Here is a 24,491-nt window from a genome sequence, read left to right as displayed (position 1 = left end):
GCATTTATGAAAGATTAACCAAATCCATCATAATCAAGAGGCAGTTCAGCAGTGTTATTAGACAGAAATGGTCAACTTCCACACAATTTTCACAATAACAGAAAGATATCATGATAACATTATAGTTTTTGGTACCACATCATCCCATCAACAACAAATACCACACATTTTTATTTCCATTTTTTTTTAATTTGGAAACAAGAAAATGTATAAAAAAATTTGTAGCCTATATGCGATCTAATATCATAAATCTTTTATTCACATAAAACAGTGCATGTGCATACATTTTCCAGACTTGTTATATAGATATCGCCTACAGCTGCTGGTTCAGATTACAAATGATAAGTAATGGGATAGGGTCTAATATTACACTGAAGGGGATTATTTCGCGATAATAGCCGGCTGCTTGTACATTATCTCGCTTATTACACGGGTACTTGCCACATAAGAAAAAACTGGACGTGAAATGTGAATTAGAAATATCTTATTAGCTCGTTTTTACTGAATGCAGACCTTCCGCGAGGAAAAGCTGTTTACTTTCGGTTTTACGAAACGACATTCAAATGTCACGAACAGGCAATTAGGTTTAATCATTTGTAAATGTATATATGTTATTAAAAGACATATTTATTGTATAAAAAAACTGTCAAAATGATTTGCTGCATCCGGGTTACCATTAGTTTTGAGGGGTCGTTATCTGGGAATAACGAACCTGCAAATGTCGCGACTGGCCAATCAGAATCAAGCATTCCAACGAGCCGTGTATAAAGTTGCATAATGTTACCTTAAAAAAAAGTAAAATAAGTAAAATTACGTTTTTTAATGTTATTTTACATGCGACTCTGTCATTTGATTATACCGTATTTAAAAAATACGTGAATATTCTGTAAAATTAAATAGTTTTTTTAGAGTGAAGCTAATTTCTAAATGGTTAAAATAATAATTGTACAGTCCCACTTATTATCAGTGCAGCACGGTGCCTTCACGGTGCTTAATGGATATAAGGTTTGTTCTTGCCAAAAGTTGGTTCAGATGGTGGCGCTATTGTTCCTTAAGCGTGCTGCTTCAGTCTTTCGCTATCATTCTGCTCTCTCTCAAGATTCAAGATTCTCTCTCTCTCGCTCTCATTTGCTGGACCCAGCGCTGGTTTGACACGCTGAATGTAAATCTGGCCACAAACAACGTCTCCCTCTTTCTCTCTACGGCTATGAATCCAGCGAAGTGATATTGGCACAGAAAGACAGTCGTCTCCGCGGGCTTCTGCGCAGTTTGCAGACACGTTACGAGGGATTCGTGCTGGAATATAATTTGGGGGTGAAGAACCAGAGGAGAAAGGGCGAAACCCACCTTCAGCCTGCGCTTTTCTTCTCCCCCTCTCTCTCTCTCTCTTTCTCTCTTTCTGGAAGCACGGACTTCGGAAAATGGTTTTTCCGAAATCCCAGTGACTGCGATGTCAGCACCTCTCGTCCACCGCTTGTGGAGCACAGACTGAAGAAATACATCTATCTAAAGGAGAAAAGACACGTATTTTGGGGTAAAGTAGATATTTTCTTATTCGGTTAAACGTGCATTTTGGGGAAAGCTCTTTTGTTTGCTCTTTTGCATCCTTGTTGTTTCACCTTGCATGGCTGTCAGGTGCGTTCGCGTTTCTTTCGTTCATATGACGTTGCCTGCATTAAACCAACACGCGGTGATTGAAGAGGCACGTGCAGGTCAAATATCACTTCACCCGCGTTGTTTTTAGTGCATAAAAAGCGTGCGATTGATTCTGGGGTTGACGGGCTTTGATTAGTAGTGATTTGACGGACATGAAGGCAAGAAGCTCGTGGGTTTGGCATTCTGCAGCATGAAGTTCAGGTAGAGGTTTGCTAAACTGCGCATATCCTGCAGAAATGCACAGGTGCTCTGCTGGTGTGTCAGGAAAGCCCCTGAAGCAAACTACAAAAAAAATGTATACATTAATATTGCATGTGTTCGTAATGTAATGGTTTTTATAATCTTTTTTGTTTGTTTGTTTTTGTAATCATTGTTAATAATAATTGATGTATTTACAAGCATCTTAATAAAGATATTATGTATCAAATGTACATATCTTATTTATTTACAGTTATTAACTAAAACTTTTTTAATGCTGTGGTGGAGTTACTATGTAACAGTAACAAAAAGTATGTGTCAGGAAAAAAATGTATGACTCCTTTTGTGATTCTTTTATTTCTCATATGAGACGATCCTTCACCCTGCGCTGTGGTTGAACCGGTATCATGCTCTCTCTTAGCCTAACCACTTCCTCCAGAAATGCTGCTTGTAATATAGTTTTGCATTTTTAATGTGAACTTTTGGTTTTTAATTTCACGTGAATTATTCATCTAGAGTGTGCATGCAATATGAGATGCCCGTGGTATCACAGCGAGTCAAGAGCAGTCAAGAAATGTCCCTCTCACACTGCATCGAAGTTGCAAGTGTCCTTTCATCTCGCAGTCACAGATTTAACAAGAATTCGTGACAAAAATTCAACCACATACACACATTTTGCGTCGCATGCGAGGCGAATCTATGATGAAATGTGGCATCCGGATCATTTCGCTCCTCACTTGTGGTGTAACAAATCTGTGGCCCTCTAATAATATTGAAGCTGGGAAAGGAAGTCATTCATTGGCTATTCATTCATTTCACCGTTATAGCCACAGACGACTCAAGTAAGTGTAAAAGTGTAATGTTTTTGACACTGCCTTTGTTTAATTCAAAGCATACAGAAGAATTTTCAACAAACAAACCTAACAACTGCAGCACAGGCATAAGATGCTAAAAATAGTGTTGTTTAGAAAATCTTTGAACACAGGGAGCAGCCATGATGAGCCTTATTAGTCGTCTACTCATGTAGGAATTGGAATAATTTTGTATCCTGAGACCTCTTTCCAAAGCTGCTATTCGTTATCCTAATGAGGGTCTCTGACTTGGGCTGAAGGGACCAAATAAATTAGGGACAAACGCACGCCCACTCTAATGACAACACTTCAGCACTTAACATCACCGTCACTGGAGAATCCTGGTTGGGACTGCATCTTTTTTAAACGACTTAAGTTTTACACTCTTGTCAACAAATCCTTGGTTTTATGATGATGTAAATCAATATTTGGTCAGAAGTAGCTTGTTTATTGACTTGAAGTATTTTGTTTGTCCATAAAATCACTCTAATAACACTCTAATAGTTCCAAAAAGGATGTTTAATACACTGTCTTAAAAATAAAGGTGCTTCACGATGCCATAGAAGAACTGATTTGTTGGTCTCCATTTCACAAAACGTTCATTGTTGTAAAAAAAGGTTCTTTAGATTATAGAAAGTCAGAAAGAAATGGGTCTTATGAGAATCTTGTAAATGGATCTTTGAGGAACTAAAAATGGTTCTTCTGTGGCATCGCTGTGGAGAACCTTTTGTAGCATCTTTATTTTTATGAGTGTAGCTGTTCTGTAAAGACCCTGGACGGAAAGCTTAAATAAAGACAATTCTTCAGAAAAGAAAAAGGAGAGACGTTTTTTTATTTTGAACCCTTTCAGTGTCACTGTATTTTTGAGAAGAATCAGAATCAGAAAGCGCTTTATTGCCAAGTATGTTTGCACATACAAGGAATTTGTTTTGGTGACAGGAGCATCCAGAACACAGAAACAGCAACAACAGTACACAGAGACCATAACACAATAGAATACAGTACACAGATGATTTAAATAAGGGCCTATGGGTATAAAAAATTAAGAAATACAATACAATAAACATAAGATAAAGATATAGAGAGTAAAGCTATGTGTATGTAAATATGTACAAGTAAAAAATAAGAATAGACTACTGTAGGTACAAGGTATGTGCTATATACAGCAGAATGAATGAAATATAATTTACAGAAAAAGTTGTATAAAAATAGTTAGTGTATTATCTGGAGGATATAATTAATATTGTTAATTATTATTGCACGAAGACACATGAAAATGCACAATCCGCACTTAAATGGTTGTAATTCACAATTGCTTTGGAATACCGACCTAAAGTTGGTCTCTCATGAAAGAAGACATTTGGCAGATTATTGCTAAACAAAACACTTAAATAATAATTGTGAGAGAGGTATTTTAGACCATTTACTTTTTCCTACATAATTTTATTGTAATAGACTGATTCAATGTGTATTCTAAAGGTTAGGCCTTCCCAGTGATATATACAGTAGTTTGTCATGAATAGATTAGAATTTAATTGAGAAATTTTTATGTAAACCTAAAGGGATTTTTTCCTCCCAAAAAAATGAAAATTCTGTCATAATTTACTCACCCGCTTGTCATTTCAAACCTGTATGACTTTCTCCTGCAGAATAACACAAAAGAAGATATTCTGAGAAATGTTGGTAACCGAGCAACGATGGCACCCATTCACTTGGTTTTGTGTCCATACAATAGAAGTGAATGGGTACCGACGTTGTTTGGTTACCAACATTTTTTAAGCCATACTGATTTAAAATGACGAGGGTGAGTCAGAATTTTCATTTTTGCGTGAACTATCACTTTAATGGTGCGTTCATATTTTTGGTTCTTTTGGTTAGGCCTATTTTGGTCCTGGTCCTGGTTCGCTTAGCGTTCAGACCGGCATTTTAACAGCGAATCTAAAGATATCGAACCTAACAGCTTACTGGTAAAGTCGCAACGTGATTGGACAGCTTTTAGGATTTATATTTTAAAACGGAACTTACCGGACATCCAAAACAATGCTGTGTGCACAGTGCTGCATGGGTTATACATGCTCAGTGCATGCCTGCGCGTATGAGGGTATTTTTAGCAAGCCGGTAACTCGCGAACACCTCAAGCGGCAGTCAAAACGGCACCAGGAATTCCTCCGTTACCTGCGCAAGCACATATCTAATAAACTTTCCTTTTATATTACCAAATCACTTGATTTTGCGGGTCGTATATTGTTATCACTTCCTGTTTTTGGTTCGGTTCAATGCCTTTGGTCCGTGTTGTGCTCATATTTCAATCGAACCGCGCCAGAGTTCGTTTGAAAGTGGACCAAGACCCATCTTTTCAACGGTCTCGGTCCGCTTGTTTGGTGTGCACCAGGGGGTGGCAGCATTCACACTTACACAAATAAACCACACCAAAAGAGCATTTAAGGTAAAATAATTTTTTTTTCCTAAAAGATCATTGTTTCTGAGAAATATACTTATTTGCATTCATGACGAGAAAGAAAACCTATGGAAAGTTGGGCAGAAAACTGTAATGACCTCCTCTCTGTGGCAATATGTCAAGGTTTTTAAACTCATTTTATATAAATGAAAACATACTGAAGAGAGTTAATGAAGATAACATCTGTTGCGTCTCTAGTCTTTGCGCTGTCGTTTGTATAGTTTCGCATTGTCCCTAGAAACCAGTTGCATTCATTGGTCTTCTGAGGATCACCTGTTGCTAAATACAATTCATCTGTTCACAAAGCTGTTCATCAAACATTTATTCATGAATAAAAAAGAAAAACAAGCTTCATACTGAACCAGTTACCAGTGCAATAATGTGCTTCAGAACATTTGTCCTGGGCTAAATCTCCCACATGTGGGTTTCCAAATTTCAAAATCCTACAGTCCCCCTAAGATATCAGGGAAATAAATCAGCAACCCCATTTCATTATTATTCCGTGATCCGCTCTCGGGTGTAATTCTAGCAATTCACAAAATAGCGTTTTAATTTATCAAAAGCAGCAAGCATTCCACTGTGGCCTCAGCAGTGAAATGATCAATTAACATCCACATACAACTCGAGATGAAAAAAAGGAGTACGGCGTGCCGTGACGCGATAAAACTCGATCAAAAACAAAAAGCTGTTTACGGTGCACACGCGACTTGCAAATCACATGAAACACATGAAAACAATCCACCTCTGCATTCAAATGCGAAAAACCATTGTTAGTAACCATCAACATTGTCTCCCATTGACTTCCATTGTATGAACACAAAACCACTGAGACATTTCTCAAAGTATCTGCTTTTGTGTTCCACAAAGCAGTCATATACAAGTTTTGAATGACATGAGGGTGAATAAATAACGAGCTGACGTTAAAATTTGTTCAGAAACATAATGTAATTGTTTCTACCAGGCAACTTGAGAAGGGTGGTGTTGCTTTATTTGAGATGTTAAGGTTTTGATATCTGACTGGATGCTAATTTTGGCGGAGATGAGGCTCAAAACAAAGCACGCACACACACCAACATTTGGCACATTAGGACTGCACCCGAAAGCCTTGCGGTTTCCTAGGCAACCTGTTTTGGTTACGATTTTTATTTTGAAAGTATTGGTTTGCATATTGATTTCTCTCTTTATAAAACAGAAAAAATATCCTGCATGAAGAGACTTCCATGCTTCTGAAAATAAAAGTACCTAAGAAACTTAATAGCTACCTCAAATCCCCCCATATCCACCCCTTATCCCCGGACACGCAGTAAACAGGCACTTTTGGAGACGCGGCCTTACACGTATCAGTGTCAGTACCCATGCAGCGGTCGCTCTTTCGAATATGTTTTTATAAGCTGTCTCATGCACATTTAGTTAAACTAACATGTCACTGTGCGATTCAGTTGTCATCTGTTTTGATGTAAAGTGCCTACAGCGAAGGAAGCGAGTGAATGACGATTATCACAAATCTCGCGCCTCCGTGTATTGTTTCCGTCGCCGCTGCCAGGCTCATTTGCTATTTTGATGATGTGCTCCAGTACCCGTAGAGGCCACTCTGTGGTTAGAGATAGAGAGAGAGCAATTGATAGGATGTTATTAATGGCTTTGTGTCTTAGCCCAGTTGAAAGCCTCACTCGTCACTACCTGAGATTAATATTCTTAGCTCCTCCACAGCTGTTTTTCAAAGTCATATGCTGCTCATCGCTGTATCTCTCTGTTTGTTGGGCATCAGTTGCATAGTTGGTCGATCAGTAGGTGAATGACATTGATTTTAGTCTATTTACTGCAGTGCTGGACAATATAGATTGATGTATTATTGTTATTACGTTCAGCTTTTATCGAGTGCCTGAAACCTTTTACGCTTGACTACATTCGGAACATGTCAAGATACTAGCTAAATAAAAATGATTCATTTTATGACTTTTGGGGGGGGGGAATTAATTAAAGCTGCAATCCGTAACTTTTTTGAGTAAAAAATGAACAAAAATCACTTATCGAGCAATACATAAAAATCTCCTTACCAATTGATTTATGTCTGGTACAATTTTGCTGGAAATGTCAGTTTGACATGGAGCCGTGTTAAGTACTTAAAGGGATACTTTACTAGCAAATCAAAATTTCCCCATGTTTTACTCACCCTCAAGGCATCCTAACTGAATATGGTTTTCTTCTTGAAGAATAATGCAGTCGGAGTTATAATACCACGTATCATTTTACTTCCAAGCCGTAGAATGGGAATGAATGGGCGTTGACTTTTTGAAGCTCCAAAAAGTGCATCCAACGATCAAAGAACTGCTCGACACGGCTCCGTGGTCTTAACAAACGCCTTCTGTAGCGAATCGATGCATTTGTTTAAGAGAAATATCCATATTGACAGCGCTATTAACGTTGATCTCTAGCTTCCCTCATCTTTCGATTGCGCGTGAACCTGAGGCTTGTTTTTCTGGCAGATGATGGTGACGAAAGCTCCCGCCAGAGTAGACGCTAACAAAACGAAAAATGCACTTACGAAGAAGTGAAGAAAACCATATTCGCTTAGGATGCCTTGAGGGTGAGTAAAAAATGGGGAAATTTTGATTTGCTAGTAAAGTATCCCTTTAAAGTAGCCTGCATATTTATGTTTCAAACAGATGTGGCGATATAGAGGCAGAATTTACGAATTGCAGGTTGCAAGTCTTTTTTATGAAATAACTCTTACACTCTTAACATATTTTGTGTTACTTTTAACTCAACCTTGTGTTGATCCTTTTATTTGACACAAAAGCAACACAAAATGACGCATAATGTGTTTTCAAATACCTTATTATTTGACATCTTATTTTTGAGAGTTTACTACTAGCCCTGTCACAATATGGCGCCACATGTCGGAGCACTGACCACTAGGTCTGAGTCTTTGATTCGTGGTGATGTGATATGTTTACATTGTGTTTACATGCATGATTTTTACTTAAAAAGAATGTCATTTCATTTTTGTGTGTGTTTGTGTTGTCATCTCAGTGTACTCTCTCTCTCTCTATGCTTGTAGAGTAAATTAGAACGGCTTTAAACGCAAATCAACTAGTAATAATCAAGGACAGGAAATATCTGTTTTATTTTATATTTATTTTGGATATTTACTATTTACATTCAATTTTTAAATATTCTTAAGAATTAATAATTATTTTAAAAAAAATTTAAGGGGTGTACTTGCGTAATTATGCTATTTTATTTTGATTATTTAATTAGTGGCAAAAAATATTCATAAAATGACAATGGGTACAAAAACAAAAAGTAGCTACAGTATAGTTACAGGCTTACTTACGATGTATTTTACCATGTGTGGAATGCTGTATTGACCTATTCAACAAAACCAGAACTTTCCTTTTTTTCCCAGTAATAACCAGTATCAGCAAGAGTGCTGTTGTTGTAAATATCAGCACGGTTACAATTCGCACTGACTTTTTGACTGCCAGCCAGCTTGTCTGAAGAACTGGAAGTAACTGTTGTTTACAGCACAGCTGCGAAAAAAATTAGGAGACCATTCCAAATGTTCATTTAATCATCATTTCTAGATGTTTTGTGGCCATTCCAATTTCAACAAAGTCAAACCTCACGAGTGACATAAAGTCATCTTTTTACCTGAACACATACCTAGAAATAGTAAACTGAGAAAAACGTAGAAATGTAATTTTTCCCACGGCTGTATATACTAAATGTTTTGCAGTTTAGTATTTGCGTGAGCCATTTTACAGTTGGTTACACCATTGCTGCTCATGTTCACAATTTTGGATAAATTCTCAGATGTTAGATGTTGCCTGATGCCATTTACACCCGCATTCTTACGTAAAAGAAATAATAGATATTCATTGCTTCTTTCAGCCTCATTTCACGTGTCATCCACACTGTAAAAAAGGGAAATAAATGAATACAAATATAACATCTGTCCTCGCTAAACTGCACTCAACAGCATTGTAATTGAGAAAATCAGTCAGGCTGGCCAGCGACACAATAATCCCTCTTATACCCCGCAGAGAATGATCAAAACAAATCTGAAAGATGCCTCACCTCCGTGTTATAAAGAATAATGTGCTGTGTGTAGGATGCCATTAATGAAATAATCGATGGGATATTTTAGGATAGTAACAGATGCGTTCGAAAACATATGTTCGGATCTGTTGTTCATAGAAATGCTTGTGTCTGATATTTCCTAAAACCCTCTGCTGTTGACTGAATATTGTCCTTCTCCCATTCAGGATCTTTCCATTATCAGCACGCTGAGTGTGACTGAAGTGTCTCAAAAAATATATATTTAAAAATAATAATAATAAATTGTAATATTAGTATTTTTATTGACTTCTGATTGCGTTAGTTGTGGGACAAAAGACACAATTTAAAAAGCAGCAAGAAGTAGTGTTGTAGCGATGGCTCTATAATGCAGCCTTCAGAGAGTTGGAACGTTAATCGTTATTGATGCGGGGTTTTTTTTCATCTTCAGGGTGTTTTATTTGGAAGGATGTTGAATTGTTTGTAAAAAGCAACAGATTAGGTTGCTAATAACAGAACCTCTAATTACACAATGCACGCTTTCATTTATGGGAAGGGAAGGGACTAGACATTTCAGTGTGATGAGAAGGTCTCGCGGGCGCGCTGCCTTCAAGGATTTTACTTCAAAACCACTTAACAGGAAGGAACTTGACATCCAGTGTTCTTCGCACAAAATCCAGAGCGTTTAAATCCACTTTTACACATTTCTTATGCTAAAACCAGCCTATAACTTGAAAGATTAAGGAGAATTCTTCCTGAGAAGCAACGACACACTATGAAAATAATTATCACTCATGTGGCCTCCTAATACATCTGCATTGAACTGAATTTTAACCGAGTTTGTTTTGTGTAAGTGATTTGCGATTAATGATTCTTAATGAAGTGTGTTATGAGACGCAGTGTCCGATAAAAACTGGCGGGTCACAACCCCCAAAATAGGCCTGTTCTGATTGCTTTGTGGACAGCGCGGAAAAACATTGCGAAATGGAAACCGTAAAATGCGACTAACCGTGTAATCATGCGTTGTTAGGATGGCAGAATAAATTGGCTTATCAACTTTTAAAAGGGAAGAGGAAATGCTTTCCATATCTTTTGTTGTCGTGCCAAAGGCCGTGCATCCAATCAAACGCAGCGGCATTTCACCATAAATGCATCTGTCACTTGAAGGTAACCAAATTAAAGAGATGCCAACTGGGGTGTGTGATATTGGCAAAAAATGATATCTAGATATTTTCTGGGATTTCCCGATAACGATAACCAGGCAATAATTTGCATCCTGTAGTCATTTGTTGTACTAGCTCCATCTATCATGTTACCAGGATATTCATTGTTGATATTATTAATAGAGAATGAGAAAGATTTTCTCATTAAATCCTTTCATCGTTCACTCATTCTCATGTCAACCTTTGTGACTATTACTTGTGCAGAACTTAAAAGAAGATATTTAAAAAAAATGATGTTAACCAAACAACACTGAACCCCGTTGACTTCCATTGTATGGACACAAAACATTTCTCAAAATATCTTTTTTTGTGTTTCACAGAAGAGTCATATACAGAGTAAGAGTAAAAATGTTAGAATAAATTATATTTGAATGAACAGAAATGATGATATTTTGAGTAAACTATCCCTTTAAGGAAACAGTATTTAAATGGAATAATTCAAGTAAAAACACATCACTGGTGTACGGTGAACTACTGTATGCAGCATACAAGCAAGAAGCACACTGGAATAGAAAAGTAGCCTACCAAAAGCAAACGTGTGGGATGCTTATGTTTTAGATTAAGATCTATTTTTTCTTTGGAACTGTTTTTAGTCAAAGTTCACGCATGCTCTCTTTCAGACGTAAGCCTTATTGTTCCCACATCAGAGCTTTGCATTGCAGCTTTGAAATCAGGTATGGATTTATTCTTTCGAACTGACAGTATTCGTCAGGAAAACACGAATGTACTCCTCGAGTAACATCACTTCACCTGACGCTGTCCACTGTGTGATCGCGCGCGAGCACCTCTGTGTCCCGGCCCAACACCATTTAAAGGGACAGTTCACCCCCCTAAAAAATTTTCATCATTTACTCACATTCCAGTTATTCCAAATGTGTATACATTTCTTTGTTTGGTTGAACTCAGAGAAAGATATTTGGACGAATGCTTGTAACCAAATAGTTCTTGGACCCCATTGACTACCATAGTAGGAAAAATAACAATGGTGGTCAAAAGTGCCCCAGTACTGTTTGCTTTCCTACATTCTTCAAAATGTCTTCTTTCGTGTTCAACAGAACAAAAATAATTATAAAGTAATTTTACCTTCTATGGTAGTCAATGGTGGCCAAGAACTGTTTGGTTATATTCATGAACGCAGAGAAAGATATTTGGAAGAATGCTTAAAACCTAACTACCTTACTTTCCTACTATGGTAGTCAATGGGGGGATCTGTCTGGTTGTAAGCATTCTTGCAAATATCTTTTTCTGTTTTCACCATGAACAAAGAAATTTATACAGATTTGGAACAACTCGAAGGTGAGTAAATGATGACAGAATTTTCATTTTTGGGTGAAGTATCCCTTTAAGTACAGGCTGATATATGGGAACACCTATATGGTGTATATGGGAAGTGGGAACATTAATGAATGTCAATGTTTGATTGTAAAGACATTTTTGACATGATTTTGAATGTGTAATCTGCATCCCCGACTTCCCAAGCACAACCATTTGAGAATTTTACTATCTTAAATATTTCTGATCTCAGCTACAGCAGTAATACATCCTTCCCTCGTTCTCTCTCCATCTTTGGCTCTATAAATTGATTTAAAACATTGCATGGCAGATTGGCTCCATAGAAAATAATTTACTGAATACTATCCAAACCCCATCTAAACTCACTGGCTGTTATGAATGTATCGTGTTTTAAGTGGATTCTCTTAGAATAGATGGCCAATTGGCGTATATAATTTATTTGCTTATATTATATTCTTCCTGTTTCATAACCAGACCCAGATGAAATCCGCAGACCATTTTCTGTGCTAATTTTGGGGGGAAATTTGGTGAAATGGATTTACAAGTGTGTTAAGCTAAGAGCTGAGAATAGCATACACTTACTGGCAGCTGATATCATAATCAAATGAGGCTGAATATTGAATAAACAGACGCTCAAGGGGTGGAGAATTTTGTGAATGGAAAAAGTATGATAAAGATAACAAACTATAAAGACAGAGTTTAAAATTGCTCTAGATAAAGGTGCATAACAATAAATATACAAGGAACATCACATTCAGAGCAGTTTTTTCCAGCTGATGAATTTTAAAACATTGACAGCCAATCGGCAGTGTTGCTGACTTTTCAGACCCCTTTAGCGACTTAGCGAAACATTCTGCTTCACTTCTACTGCCCCGCGAGAGCGAGTAAACCTTTCCAACGCAGCTGTTCAGTGAGCGGCAGGGAGAAGCAGGACATTCAGTTCAGACCGCACTGACGCTTGAATGAGATACGCATGTACAAACAAGAAGTAATCACTTGTTGACCTTGTTTGAGCATTTATGATTTAAAACGCGATGGCTGTATGGACGCATAAACATGAACACAGATGGATTTTAGCTGTTCAACGAAAGTGACTGCTGCTGTGTAGTTTTAAGTGGCTGAGTTCACTCACTATTACATGCGTTTTTGTTGTCTGCCAACAGAAACAGAAAAATAAGTCATTAAGAACCTCTTTATTGTCCATTTGGGTGTATTGTTTTAATACAATGCTGTATACCAGTGGTTCCCAACCTTATTTCCTTGGGCCCCCCCCCACGTACCATATATGACAATCGGAGCCCCCCAACCCTCATATATGTGTGTGTGTGTGTGTGTGTGTGTGTGTGTGTATACACACATAATTGCTACTCAAACACACATATATAGATAGTAAATATAAATAAATTACATGAAATAATTGAATAATAAATGAAATGAAATGGTTAAATATGAGTAATATAAAAGATTTTAATGACATTTTTACTTGAATACTCAAATAAATGTTCAGGTTATTTTTCAGGTTGTTTCAGTCTATTTTCAGGTTATTGTATGAACATACAGAGTATACTGAACATTATGCAAGAACTGTTAAACATTAACATTGCTGTACTTGCGTAAAGAGATGTAGGCTACTGTCAATTACTGCTTATTTTTACAAGGTGTCTTTTCATTTTGCTTGGTTTCATGCTGTCGTTTACCAATTTTTCACCACAGAACACATTCTGGCCCAGACTTGTCTTGTCCTTCAATAAAACCTAAATTTACGTAGGTTTTGTCACAGCGTCCGTCTAAACTTTTTCCTTTATTTCTGACGAAGAATCACCGCATTTACGTTTCTCTGCTATTTTTCCTTTTGATTTTTATGTTAACACGAACTTTGACGCCTGACAGAGGACGTTTCTCATGTGAGTCTCATAGCGAGAACAGCCAATGACAGTGCTTCCGGCTACCGCGAAGCCCCGTGTGAATGTCTGCCGATGGAGCCGGAAAAATTGAAATAATTATTTATACAAGATATAACTATTTTTGACTGCATTATCTTGGCATTGTAAGCACATGATTTTTTTAAAACATACAAAAATATTTTTATTTAAAATTATTAGCCCCCCTAAGGGGGTCGCGGACCCCAGGTTGGGAACCACTGCTGTATACAACCGCTCAGAGAGTAGAGATATGAAGCAGACCTGAAGAGCTTAGCTTGTCAGATACTGGGTAGGTAGGTTTTGAAGCATGGTAGCTGGTTTAAGCTGGTCATGAGCTGGTCCAAAGCTGGTCATGTGCTAGTTTAAGATGGTCCTAAGCTGGTTTAGGACCAGCTTGAACCAGCTCAGGACCCGCTTAAACCAGCACATGACCAGCTACCATGCTTCAAAACCTAGCTACCCAGCTTGATTTTTTTATTTATTTAATTGCATTGTCTGTTGGTGCTTATGCTATCATAGGTATTGTTATCTTTATAGATATTGTTCTTGGTCTGAGCAGGGATTTAAAGAAAAACATCATGTAAAAATAAAACTTCTGTCATCATTTAATCACCCTCATGTCAGTCAAAACCTGTATGTGACTCTTTCTTCTGTAGAACACAAAAGAAGATATTTTGTGTCTATACAATGGAAATCAATGGGGTCCAGTGCTTCTCGGTTACCAACATTCTTCAAAATATCTTCTTTTGTGTTTGGAAGAAGAAAGAAAGTCTGCAATGACATGAGGGTGACTTAGTTAATGATGAAATAATTTTAATTTTGGGGTGAACTGTCCCTTTAAATCTTTCTGCAGTCTTCTGTGATTTATGACATCAAGACATTGAATGATTGTAGAGAGATTTTGATGCCTAGAAATGTATTTTCTTTTACCGTTAACATCTTTTGTAAAGCATCTTTTCACATAGAATGTCATCTTGTCAATCAATAAAAAAGTTGCATCATGGGAAGAGTCCTCATTTGTGGTCTTTAATATTAGCTGCATTACTGTGCATTCACATGGTCAGCGACGAAATGTCATTCATTTCAATGGAAACTCGGCTACTTCCGGCGACACGAGCGACAGTGACCGTTGGCGACAGGAAGTATGTAGGTGTGTCTAGCAACACGACAAAGTTGGGAATTGCTCAACTTTATGCAAATGACGAGCGACGTTCAGGAGCGACTACCAATAGGTGTACAGCAGTGAAGCTCACGTCATCCATCTCTCATCGGTTACTGAAGGGTTTGTTTATAACTGTTACTAGAGCAACCAAAGCTAGGAACGCCTTCTAACGACCTCGTCGCAACAGGCCAGTGACACAGTCGCTGGAGGTGTGAACGTACCGTTAGTAATGTACTCTGTGTCCATGTAACGTTTATTGTCAATTTTTAGCCCACAACAACTTCTGCTTATCCTATGACGGCTCTCTATAACAGCTGGGGTTTTTCTAATTCCTCGTATAATTTGGTCCTCGACAGGTCAGGAGTTTTCTCCCTCAAGAGCAGCCGTTCATTCACGGCGCACTGAATGCAAGGAACACTCGCCTCTGGCAGCCGAAGATGACGTTACTATGGAAACAGTTTTTGCTGCTATCAATCATGGAGTATCTTGCAGGTAAAATGAATTGGTAATTCTTTCCCCATGTGGCTCTTGTGGCATATTCACAACTACATCTCTATCAGCTAAACTTAATCATTCCTTAGCCATGAAGATGTTCAGACAGTCGCAGTTTATAAGGTGAAAGCGTATATTCGAGGGGCGCCACTTAAAGCAATTCAATGTTCTCTTGTTTAGTGAAGCATTATGTGTGCGGTTAACTTGACTGGCCGTCTATTGGTCCAGAGTAAACCCATTGGAGAGAAAGTTGTTGTCATCAGCCCACATCATTATTATGAGCTCGGGACAATAATCGGCCCTGACGTGCAGAATCGGACGTACAGGAACGGGACTTGGTTTGGCTGTGGTAGAGATTTCAATTAAGCTGTGCAGTCATTTTGAAAATGAATTGCGTGTCATGGAAGGTTTCGGAGACTCTGATACAATGTGTCCTCCAAGGAAATAGAACCGGTACGTCACAGTTTAATAGCTCGACTCCCTACAGATGTCAAAATGGAAATTATTTCTCTCAATATGAACTCATTGGAAATATACTTAGTTGCATGCGTAAACTGACCGGAGCATTGTAGTTCAGCTGAGACGAGTATCGTTCTTATCCATTTCTGTCTTATCCTCAAGACCGTCATTTTGATGCACACAATATTAATGTCACTTGAAGCTCCTCATTTCCAATTTTAGAAGCGAATGTCACACTTAAATGTGAATAATCCTGTGATTTCGCTTTGCTGCCATTTTAAGCAGAGATTGAGCGACGCGAGCGGAGCTCTTGATTAGAAGGCAGGCGCACACCTGGTGTGATCTCACCACATATGGTCTGCGTTCGCACGCCGTCTCCATGGGTGCTTGTTACCGTGCGAATTGTGTCATCTGCAGGGTTCTTTACTAACAAAACCGCACAATGTTTTTTTAAACAGCTCAAGGTCAAGCCAGCTAAAATGTGTGATTGTTTTCATACAAAAGGCCAGATTTGAACTGTGCATTAAATGAAGAGTTCAACCCAAAATTACATTTCAGATTTGGGAAATACAGAAGAGGTTCTGCAGAGGGCAGAATGAAAGCATATAGTTACCTGTCAAGCACCATAAACGGTTCAGAGACACAATCTTGTAGAAACATATTAGTATTAAATATATTATCAAATAAAATATTCATTTATTACCCATGCAAAGCATTAACCAATAGGGTATGTGTCTTATTATATTCCCTTGTCAGCAATATGAACTAACAAAGATATATGTAGATTTTTATGGTATTCAGTAGGGACGCTCCGAATGTTCGGCCGCAGATCGGTATTGGCCGATAATCACGTTTCAATCGGTACTCACTAAATTTGGCCGATCTCACGAACCGATCGCAATTGGATGACATCAACGCATGAGGATGTACATGATGCGTGGGTACGTAAATGATTTGGTGCCGCAGTCATGTCATCCCCGCTGCAAAGTTAATGTGACGTTTTAAAAACAATGAAAAATTGTTCCAAAGAAATCTCACCTGGAGGAGCAGTGTCCAAAACATTTAGTACGACGAACCTGAATCGGCACTTCAGTTTTTAAGTTTAATTACTGTAAAAATATAACAAAGGCCACATCTATGGTATAACTTTACCTGAAAAAAGGTTAATGTGATCGGAGAGCTTACGTATCAGTTATACAGAGCTTCAAGCATCGGGATTTGTATCGGCCGATCACGATGACAAGAAATCGGTACTCGGTATCGGCTGTGAAAATCCTGATCGGAGCATCTCTATTCAGCTAACCTAGCTAGTTTTTATTTTTGTAGTTTTATTCTATTTTAATATTTGAATGCAAGAGACAACAACAAAAATAATGAATTTGAGAATATAGAGACTTAGCACGTGCAATACAGTTTTAACGTTTTTGAAATAACACCACTATTGTAAACTAATGTTTACATTACAGCTTTTTTTATGTGCAGTTACTTCTGAATATTTTTATTTATTAATAATTTTGTAATACATTTACTTATTTGATTCTTGAATCTTGAATCTTATTTGTTTTATTCTTGCCGACATTTTACTGTTTTATGCTATTTTTTGTTGCCGCTACTTAAAGGGGTCATATGGCAGAAGTACGTGTTTTTCTGTGTTTTTGGTGTGTTATAAGTTGCCCATGCATGTATTAGACATGTAAAATTGCACAAATGACAGTGTGGGAACAAAAGATGCATTCTATCTACAAGCGAATGCTCAACCAGACTTGCCTGAAGCGCCTCGTGTAACCACACCCCGGCGAATCTACGTAACTTCGTAACATGATTTGACTAAGACCGCCCAAATCTACACATAGTTAAGGTGGGCGTAATTGTAAATCTCATTGTATCGCCTGTCAGTACAATTGCTTTGGAACCTGATGTTCCAAATATGGTAAAAGGCGTTACATTTTCGTCACACTAGGGCTGAAACGATTCCTCGAGTAACTCGAGTTATTCGAATACAAAAAATCATCGAGGCAATTTTTGTTGCCTCGAAGCCTCGTTTAATCCATTTAACTACAGTACACACGGAGCACTGCGTTTCCCCACGGACCGTTATTACTGACGCACATCCCGCTAAACTATTCATGTTACAGGGCTCTGAAGTCTCATGCAAATGCATTCACCGTGAGACACGCGTTTTAGTCTGTTCACACGCTCACACGTGTTTCTCATGCTGATAAATAACTGATAGCTTATAGGGCTGTGAAGGTTGCCGTAACAACCGCACCACCGCGATGGTAAAGTGCTATGACGGTGGCAAACTGCCACCGGCGGTAGTGCACGTCACTCTGACAAATATAGGTGTAATAAATATGAGAGTTGCGATAACGATTGCTAGTTGTAGCCTTTCAGTTGTGGATGGTTTTATTTAAAAGATTTTAAATTAACAGAAATTATTGGCATACGTTTCCGTTGGTGCGTTCGAGCGCGGGCCTGCACGGCAAAACCCAGGTTATTCTGCGGGTTTTGCAATGGATCTTATTGTGAAATGAACAGATACGTAAAATCAAAACTGGCTATGACCCGCTTGCTTAGTGTCGGAGCGCGCGCAGGTTTTGCCGCGGTTGCGGAGAGACATCTCTTCATTTGCGCTCCTGTGCACATCTTCTGAACGCGCATTTAGTGCAGCTGTACACATTTTAATCTGGACAATGTCAACAAGTAAGTTTCACATCAACGAGTCGGAAAAAGTAAAGTTTTTATGGCAATCTGAATAGGAAAGCCAATGTAGGTTTAAACAGTTTGTTTCAAATGGAATTGTTAAGGACTGTAAGGGTTAATACGCCACTGACTGAAGTTACTGCAACAAGAGCTTTTTTATTTAGTATTTAGCTTTCTTATATCATTTAAGTTTTCATTATTTACTGATGTTTATTTAAATGTTTTATATGCTGTAGTGTGCCGTTTCACTGATGGATTTGCGCGTTAAACATTGACGGATGTTTCATCCTCATTTATTTCAGATATCATATTTCAATTATTTAACAATTTCAAGTATTTAAATAAGGTCTATATTTCTCTTCCACTCGTCATGTGGTTGCTACACGCAAATATAATAATATAAATATTATTTATATAAATAATATATATTTCTCAACCACCGCACCATCTATTACCACCGCAGTGGTAAAAAACTGCCACCGTCACAGCCCTAATAGCTTATTGAAACGGTGAACTGATATTTTACTTAGTTTTAGTCTATTTTACGAGTGAAACTTGTTTTCCGGCTGCATTGAGTCCATCAAACTAGATGCGGACTAGTGGACACCGAATCCTGTTATTTACACATTTCATCTGTCTGTTCTGCGTGAATGAACTGCACTGTTTAACGTGCTACACGCGTGATGCTCATGAATTTGTCTGCGTCTGCGCTGAATGAGGACATGAACTTCACCTCCAGAGTTGCGCTGAGAGTTTATTTCACAAACATGTTATTGTTTGAGTGAAGAAACAGACATACTAAAAAATAAGCATCTGACAACCTGCAAAAATAAAAGTCATAGGCTATTGTTTGAAATTATTATTTCCATTTTTATTCATGTTTCTTATTTATATATTTGTATTATATTGCATTTTGAATTTAATATGGCAATGGAATGTACTAAATGGGTTTAGTTTTCACAGATATTAATGTATGCTATTTCAGCAATAAAAACTAATTGTTCTAAAAAGGAAACAAATTAGTTGTTTTACTCATTTTAAGAGACCTGTCTTATTTTCTCTTGTATATTTAGTATTGCTTTTTAATAAAGAAAAAGTACTTATTATCCGAATACCCGATTAATCGATGGAAAATCAGTAGAATACTCGATTAGTAAAAGAATCGATAGCTGCAGCCCTACGTCACACGCTTGCAGTATTTGACCAATCACAACGCACTGGTGAACTGGCCAATCATAGCACACCTCGCTTTTCAGAGCGATGAGCTTTGTAAAAAATAAGCGCGTTTCAGAGAGGCGGGGCAAAGAGGAGATACAAACATGCACGGTATGTGGAAAATACAACGTTTTTTAAACTTTCAATGGTGTATACACATTGCGTTACATCTAAAACAAACAATAATATTCGTTTTAGCCGTGCAATATGACTCCTTTAACTACACATGAATATTCCAGTAGCTGGGCGCAAGAAAAATATCTTTATATTATAAATAAACATTTTTATTTTATTTATATTTTACATCCAACTAAATAGAATTAGCAGTTTATTTCATTTATTTTACCGAATTTCAGAAAAACGTGAAAATTATGTCAAATAATATTTTTTTACAGTGCACACACTTCAATTTTAATATTTTTATTGGTTAATTTTTATTTTGGTTGTTTTGTTGGGACCACTGTACTTAGTTTTGTAGCCTACTCGTGTTAAGAAATGACAATAAAAGTCCCTAAATCCTTGAATCCTTGAACAAGAATCAATAATCCATTTGTGCAAAAAATGAGTTTTCATCTTTGGTGAATTTCAGTACTTTTTAATAGGCTGTACAAATGTTTACCTGTTTTGTTATTTATTTGTTTTGCTCTTTTCATATTCTGCTCTCAGAGTGTCTAGATTACAAATCCTTTAACGGTCCAAAATGGCGCATGGAGCCCAGCGATCTAACCGTGGGCTCGCTGGAAGAAGAAGCCACGCTGACCTGTGATGCTAAGGGCATTCCTCCACCTCAATACAGGTATATCCTGCTCACTGTTTCTTCCTTCACTTCATCTTCTTCGTACCCTCTGTAATTAAAACCATTCTGCCTCGCTAGTCATTCATAAGGGTGCTCATTCGTGCAGTAAGATATTATTAGCATTGATTGACTGAGATGTACAGAATTCGCAGCTCCTTTGCGATGGCCAGAGGTATTCGTGAGAAAACAATCCGGTTGTCCAAGCAGTCCATTCATTTTTGCCGTACGTGGAGATTAGATATACGCCGAGGAAAGCTGTGTCAAGTCCTGACATCTGCATTATCTGATGGCGATGGTCAGTCAGGAGTGTTCCTTTAATTTAATGGATTATAGATTTCACTTCCCGAGGCTGTACCTCATAGTGTCATCTCGGGCTGCATCTCAACAGAGCCACCGTAAAACTGCAATATTTGCACCGGCTTCGCGTCCGCGGGGCTCAATAAATGCATCGAGACGTACGCATCAATTAAACACGTGACACGCGTGTCATGCATCATTCAATTCAAACTAGATTGTTTGAATGCGATATGTGCATCTTTTATTCAAAAGCGTATTTTGAAAGCCTGTTTGCATGGTTCTTAAATAAATCTGTTTCTGAAAATAGAATTTTTTGTTTAGACATCTGTTAAGATTCGCGTGTGTCTCTGTCAGAGGACCCATGTCTCCCGACTGATCCAAGGCATTGTGGTGATGTTTAGCCCCACTGTACTCTTTTGTAGGCCTGCGTACGTCTCGCTTTCGTCTAATCATCTTTTTGCTCTTTCTCTTGCTACGCTCAGCTTCACGCGGAGCGTTAACCTGCACACCTCTCTTGATGTGCAAATAGGGCTGAAGTGCTTTACGCCGGCTCCTTCCTGCTATCGAGCAGGGAAGCCGAGTTGTCAGCGCTCTAGAATAAATTGCCCTGCGACAACCATGAGGTTCATAAAAACTGAAGGTAGATGCACTTTTAAATTACTCCTCCACTATCTCACAGGCCGGAGTCTGAACAGCGTACGGCAATCGCTCGCCTTACTGTCAAAATATCATTTCTCCCACCAAAGTTTACTGACACCTTGGCAAAAAATATTGACAAGAAAACCCAAGCGAAAAGATTCGACAGACTTCATCAGATCTCTGTGCTTAGTGGCAGCACGAGATATCGACGGCGAATTGCCAGCGAGATTTGATTTAATCCATAGAAATTCTTCAATGAACTGCGATCGCAGACAGAAATATGTTTTTGAAGCGGCGAAGTTTAAATGAATCTGCTGCTAAAAAGATTTGTGGTAATTGCTTAAAAGACTACATCAAACCTTGAGTTCAAAATATCTCAGCTTTCAGCTTCTAAGAGGATTCTAACACCTGCTTGCTCGCATGACGGCTTGCGTAAGAATAGAGTTTCTTTAAATGTCGGGTTTTTTCCTTGTGAATACAAATGCCAAAGAAAATGAATAGTCGAATGTCATGGTACAAATCAAATAATTGTTTTTAAAATAAAACAGTAAAAGTAAAAGCTTTCCTTGTGCACTATTTTGTCAGAATAATAATATCTCTGTGTTTTTCTGCCTTTTGATGATATTCAAAACAGAGCCATGTCTCAAAGACAGAAATCAGTTTCTTAGTATTTTTGCCTTGGTTTTGACTTGTTTTCCTGTACAAATGTCTCAAACTTCTTAAGCTCTGGTGCATATGTTGCATTTTTAACCTGAGTGCACTACCCACATGCATTGGAGTAGAATAATAAAATTTGGCTCGTTTTGCAGAAAAACAATATTTCTGTTATATTCCTCTACAGCAGGGGTATTCAATTCAAGTTCCAAGAGGTCCGGTCCATCTTTATATTTTCTTCCAAACAGAGGTCCGGACAATATGTTTTTTTTAAATAAAAAAATATTGAATCAATTTGGCCCACTTGGATATACTGTATATATATATATATATATATATATATATATAAGGTCTTTTATCAGGCCAATTATTTTATATTTTTATATCCACAGTATGTACTGTATGTATTGTAGGCTCTGTGGCTAGGGGAATGCCCTCTTAATAGAAGTCTGATCATTAATATTTGTAATTAAAAAAACTACTGACAGTGACAACATACAAACAACAAATGTAATGTAGCAATTAATATACCCTCATCATAAACAGAAAACAAATTTACTTAGTAAATTAGCCTTTCCATGCCATTCATACCAAAACTGCTTAATAACGTTGTTCATTACAAAATGTGACCCTGCTTGTGAAAACCCAGCAAAAGTCATTTTACTGTTTCTACATAAAATTATCCAACAGAATATTCTGTGAAAGTCTTCAATATTGACTTAATATTGCCATTTTAAAGATTGAAATCTTAGTGAAATTAATGCTTGAAATTAATCTTTGATAATTATAAAATAATTAATTTGATTATGAGACTTTAGCCTGGGTTTTCACAAGGTCACAAATGTTTACATGCTGATCAATAATGCTAATGCTAAATGTAGATAAAAACATTAAGGTTCATAAAATATCACAAATCTGGTCGAAAGGTTGGAGACATACAAACAGTAAACAGACTGACAGATACAAACACGTAAAAATTGCTGCATTTTGTTTACCGTCGTGTGTCCATTTACCTACTCTGCGTGTCTGCACTTCTGTTGTTAAAAAAGCACGTTTCCGCTGCTCTTCATGCGGCGCGTCGAGAGATATTTGGCGGGAGAGATATTTACGACATATTAACGAAACGCGCTCTGTAGAGCAGTTTGTCCGTGTAGAGAGACTGTAGAAAACAACCGGACCGGTGGCGTATGTTGATAGAAATAGCTCATTCTAAGGTAATAAAAACATAACGCTTCATTATGTAAGGTCATGGATTAGGTTGAATAGCTGTCAGCTGTTAAATTTAAGTACACAATTACATAATACCAATTTTGGGCAACCAATTAGCAATGCTTAATTTTGTTCAGTCTGTGGTGTGAACAGGTCGCATTAGCAATTAAAGAAAAAAAAAACACTTAAGCAAAACATGGTCAGGTCAAAGTGTCTGAATAATTTGATCCCAAAGTTTTATCCGTTTTACTGGTAGTCCACCGTATGAAGAATTTTGGGGTTTAATATGTCAGTTTACTTTAGTTTGCTATCCTCACGTGCATAAATTAACTGTCATAAATTAACGTCCTGCACCCACTAGTAAAAAAAATCAAAATTATATCTAGGGTCTGAATAATTTTTGGTTTGACTGACTGTATATCATATACCACAATATTAATAGTAAGTCACTTTGGATACAATGCATTGGCCAAGTGCATAAATGTAAATGTAAGAAAACATACATTTTAATAAAACATTTCGATATGTGAAGTAAATCAATTTAGTACATGAAAAATGCCACATACTGTAGCCAGTCAGCTATCAGCTGTGGTGAATACATGTTCATATGTGTTTGGCTTTGCTTGCAAGGAAGCTGAGACTGCCCAATGCTGGCGGCCCTGAAGTGTGTGTGTCTGTGTGGAGAGAGATTGCTCCCCTGGAACACACACTGGTTGCCACAGCCAGAGACGGGTCTCCAGGGCGGTCCACAGGTGTTGAAGGTCTGAGCACCTCGAGCCCAGAAGAGAAATGAGCAGATGAGCTGGCACCGGCAGTCATATCAATAAAGCCCCCCACACTTCATCCAAAATTGATATGAACAGTAGGGTCGACTCAAGTTCAGCCTTAGCCACAGCGGAGACAAGGCACTCTCTAGAAAACCCCAGAGGCCAGCGAAACCCCACTTCTCACGGCCCTCCCCCACCCTCATTTCCCATCATCCTTTCTCCTGCTCTCACGCTTTGCGCAATGTGGCGCCTGTTCGTCGCTGTGCGTCGAGTGCCCTTGATGGGGCTTCGCTTGTCTCAGTTTCAATTTAACTGGTGACGGCTCTTATTTGCATTGCTCGAGGGAGGCCTCGCGTCAGAAGCGGCCGATGATTGGAAGGGTAAGGAAATGCTATCACAGCGAATTTCTGAGACGTCGAGAGCGTTTTGTTCTTGGCC

The 24,491-nt window shown here is 38.0% G+C and overlaps 1 protein-coding gene across 2 annotated transcripts in view; it reads left to right on the top strand.

Annotated features, from left to right (window-relative positions):
* Positions 1–1,049: 1,049 nt before the first annotated feature.
* Positions 1,050–24,491, top strand: part of cntn3a.2 (contactin 3a, tandem duplicate 2) — a 72,504-nt gene continuing 49,062 nt past the window's right edge. For both annotated transcript variants that reach the window (XM_057363047.1, XM_057363046.1), the window contains exons 1-3: positions 1,050–1,534; positions 15,179–15,314; positions 20,358–20,487. In XM_057363047.1, coding sequence (XP_057219030.1) covers positions 15,260–15,314; positions 20,358–20,487 — 185 coding nt within the window. In that variant the 5' untranslated portion in view covers positions 1,050–1,534; positions 15,179–15,259. The remainder of the gene's footprint in view (positions 1,535–15,178; positions 15,315–20,357; positions 20,488–24,491) is intronic.

This window comes from Triplophysa rosa, linkage group LG21, assembly GCF_024868665.1.
Source record: "Triplophysa rosa linkage group LG21, Trosa_1v2, whole genome shotgun sequence".
NCBI classification, from domain to species: Eukaryota; Metazoa; Chordata; class Actinopteri; order Cypriniformes; family Nemacheilidae; genus Triplophysa; species Triplophysa rosa.
Note: the sequence above shows the minus strand (reverse complement) of the source record. Positions and strands in the feature narration are given on the sequence as shown.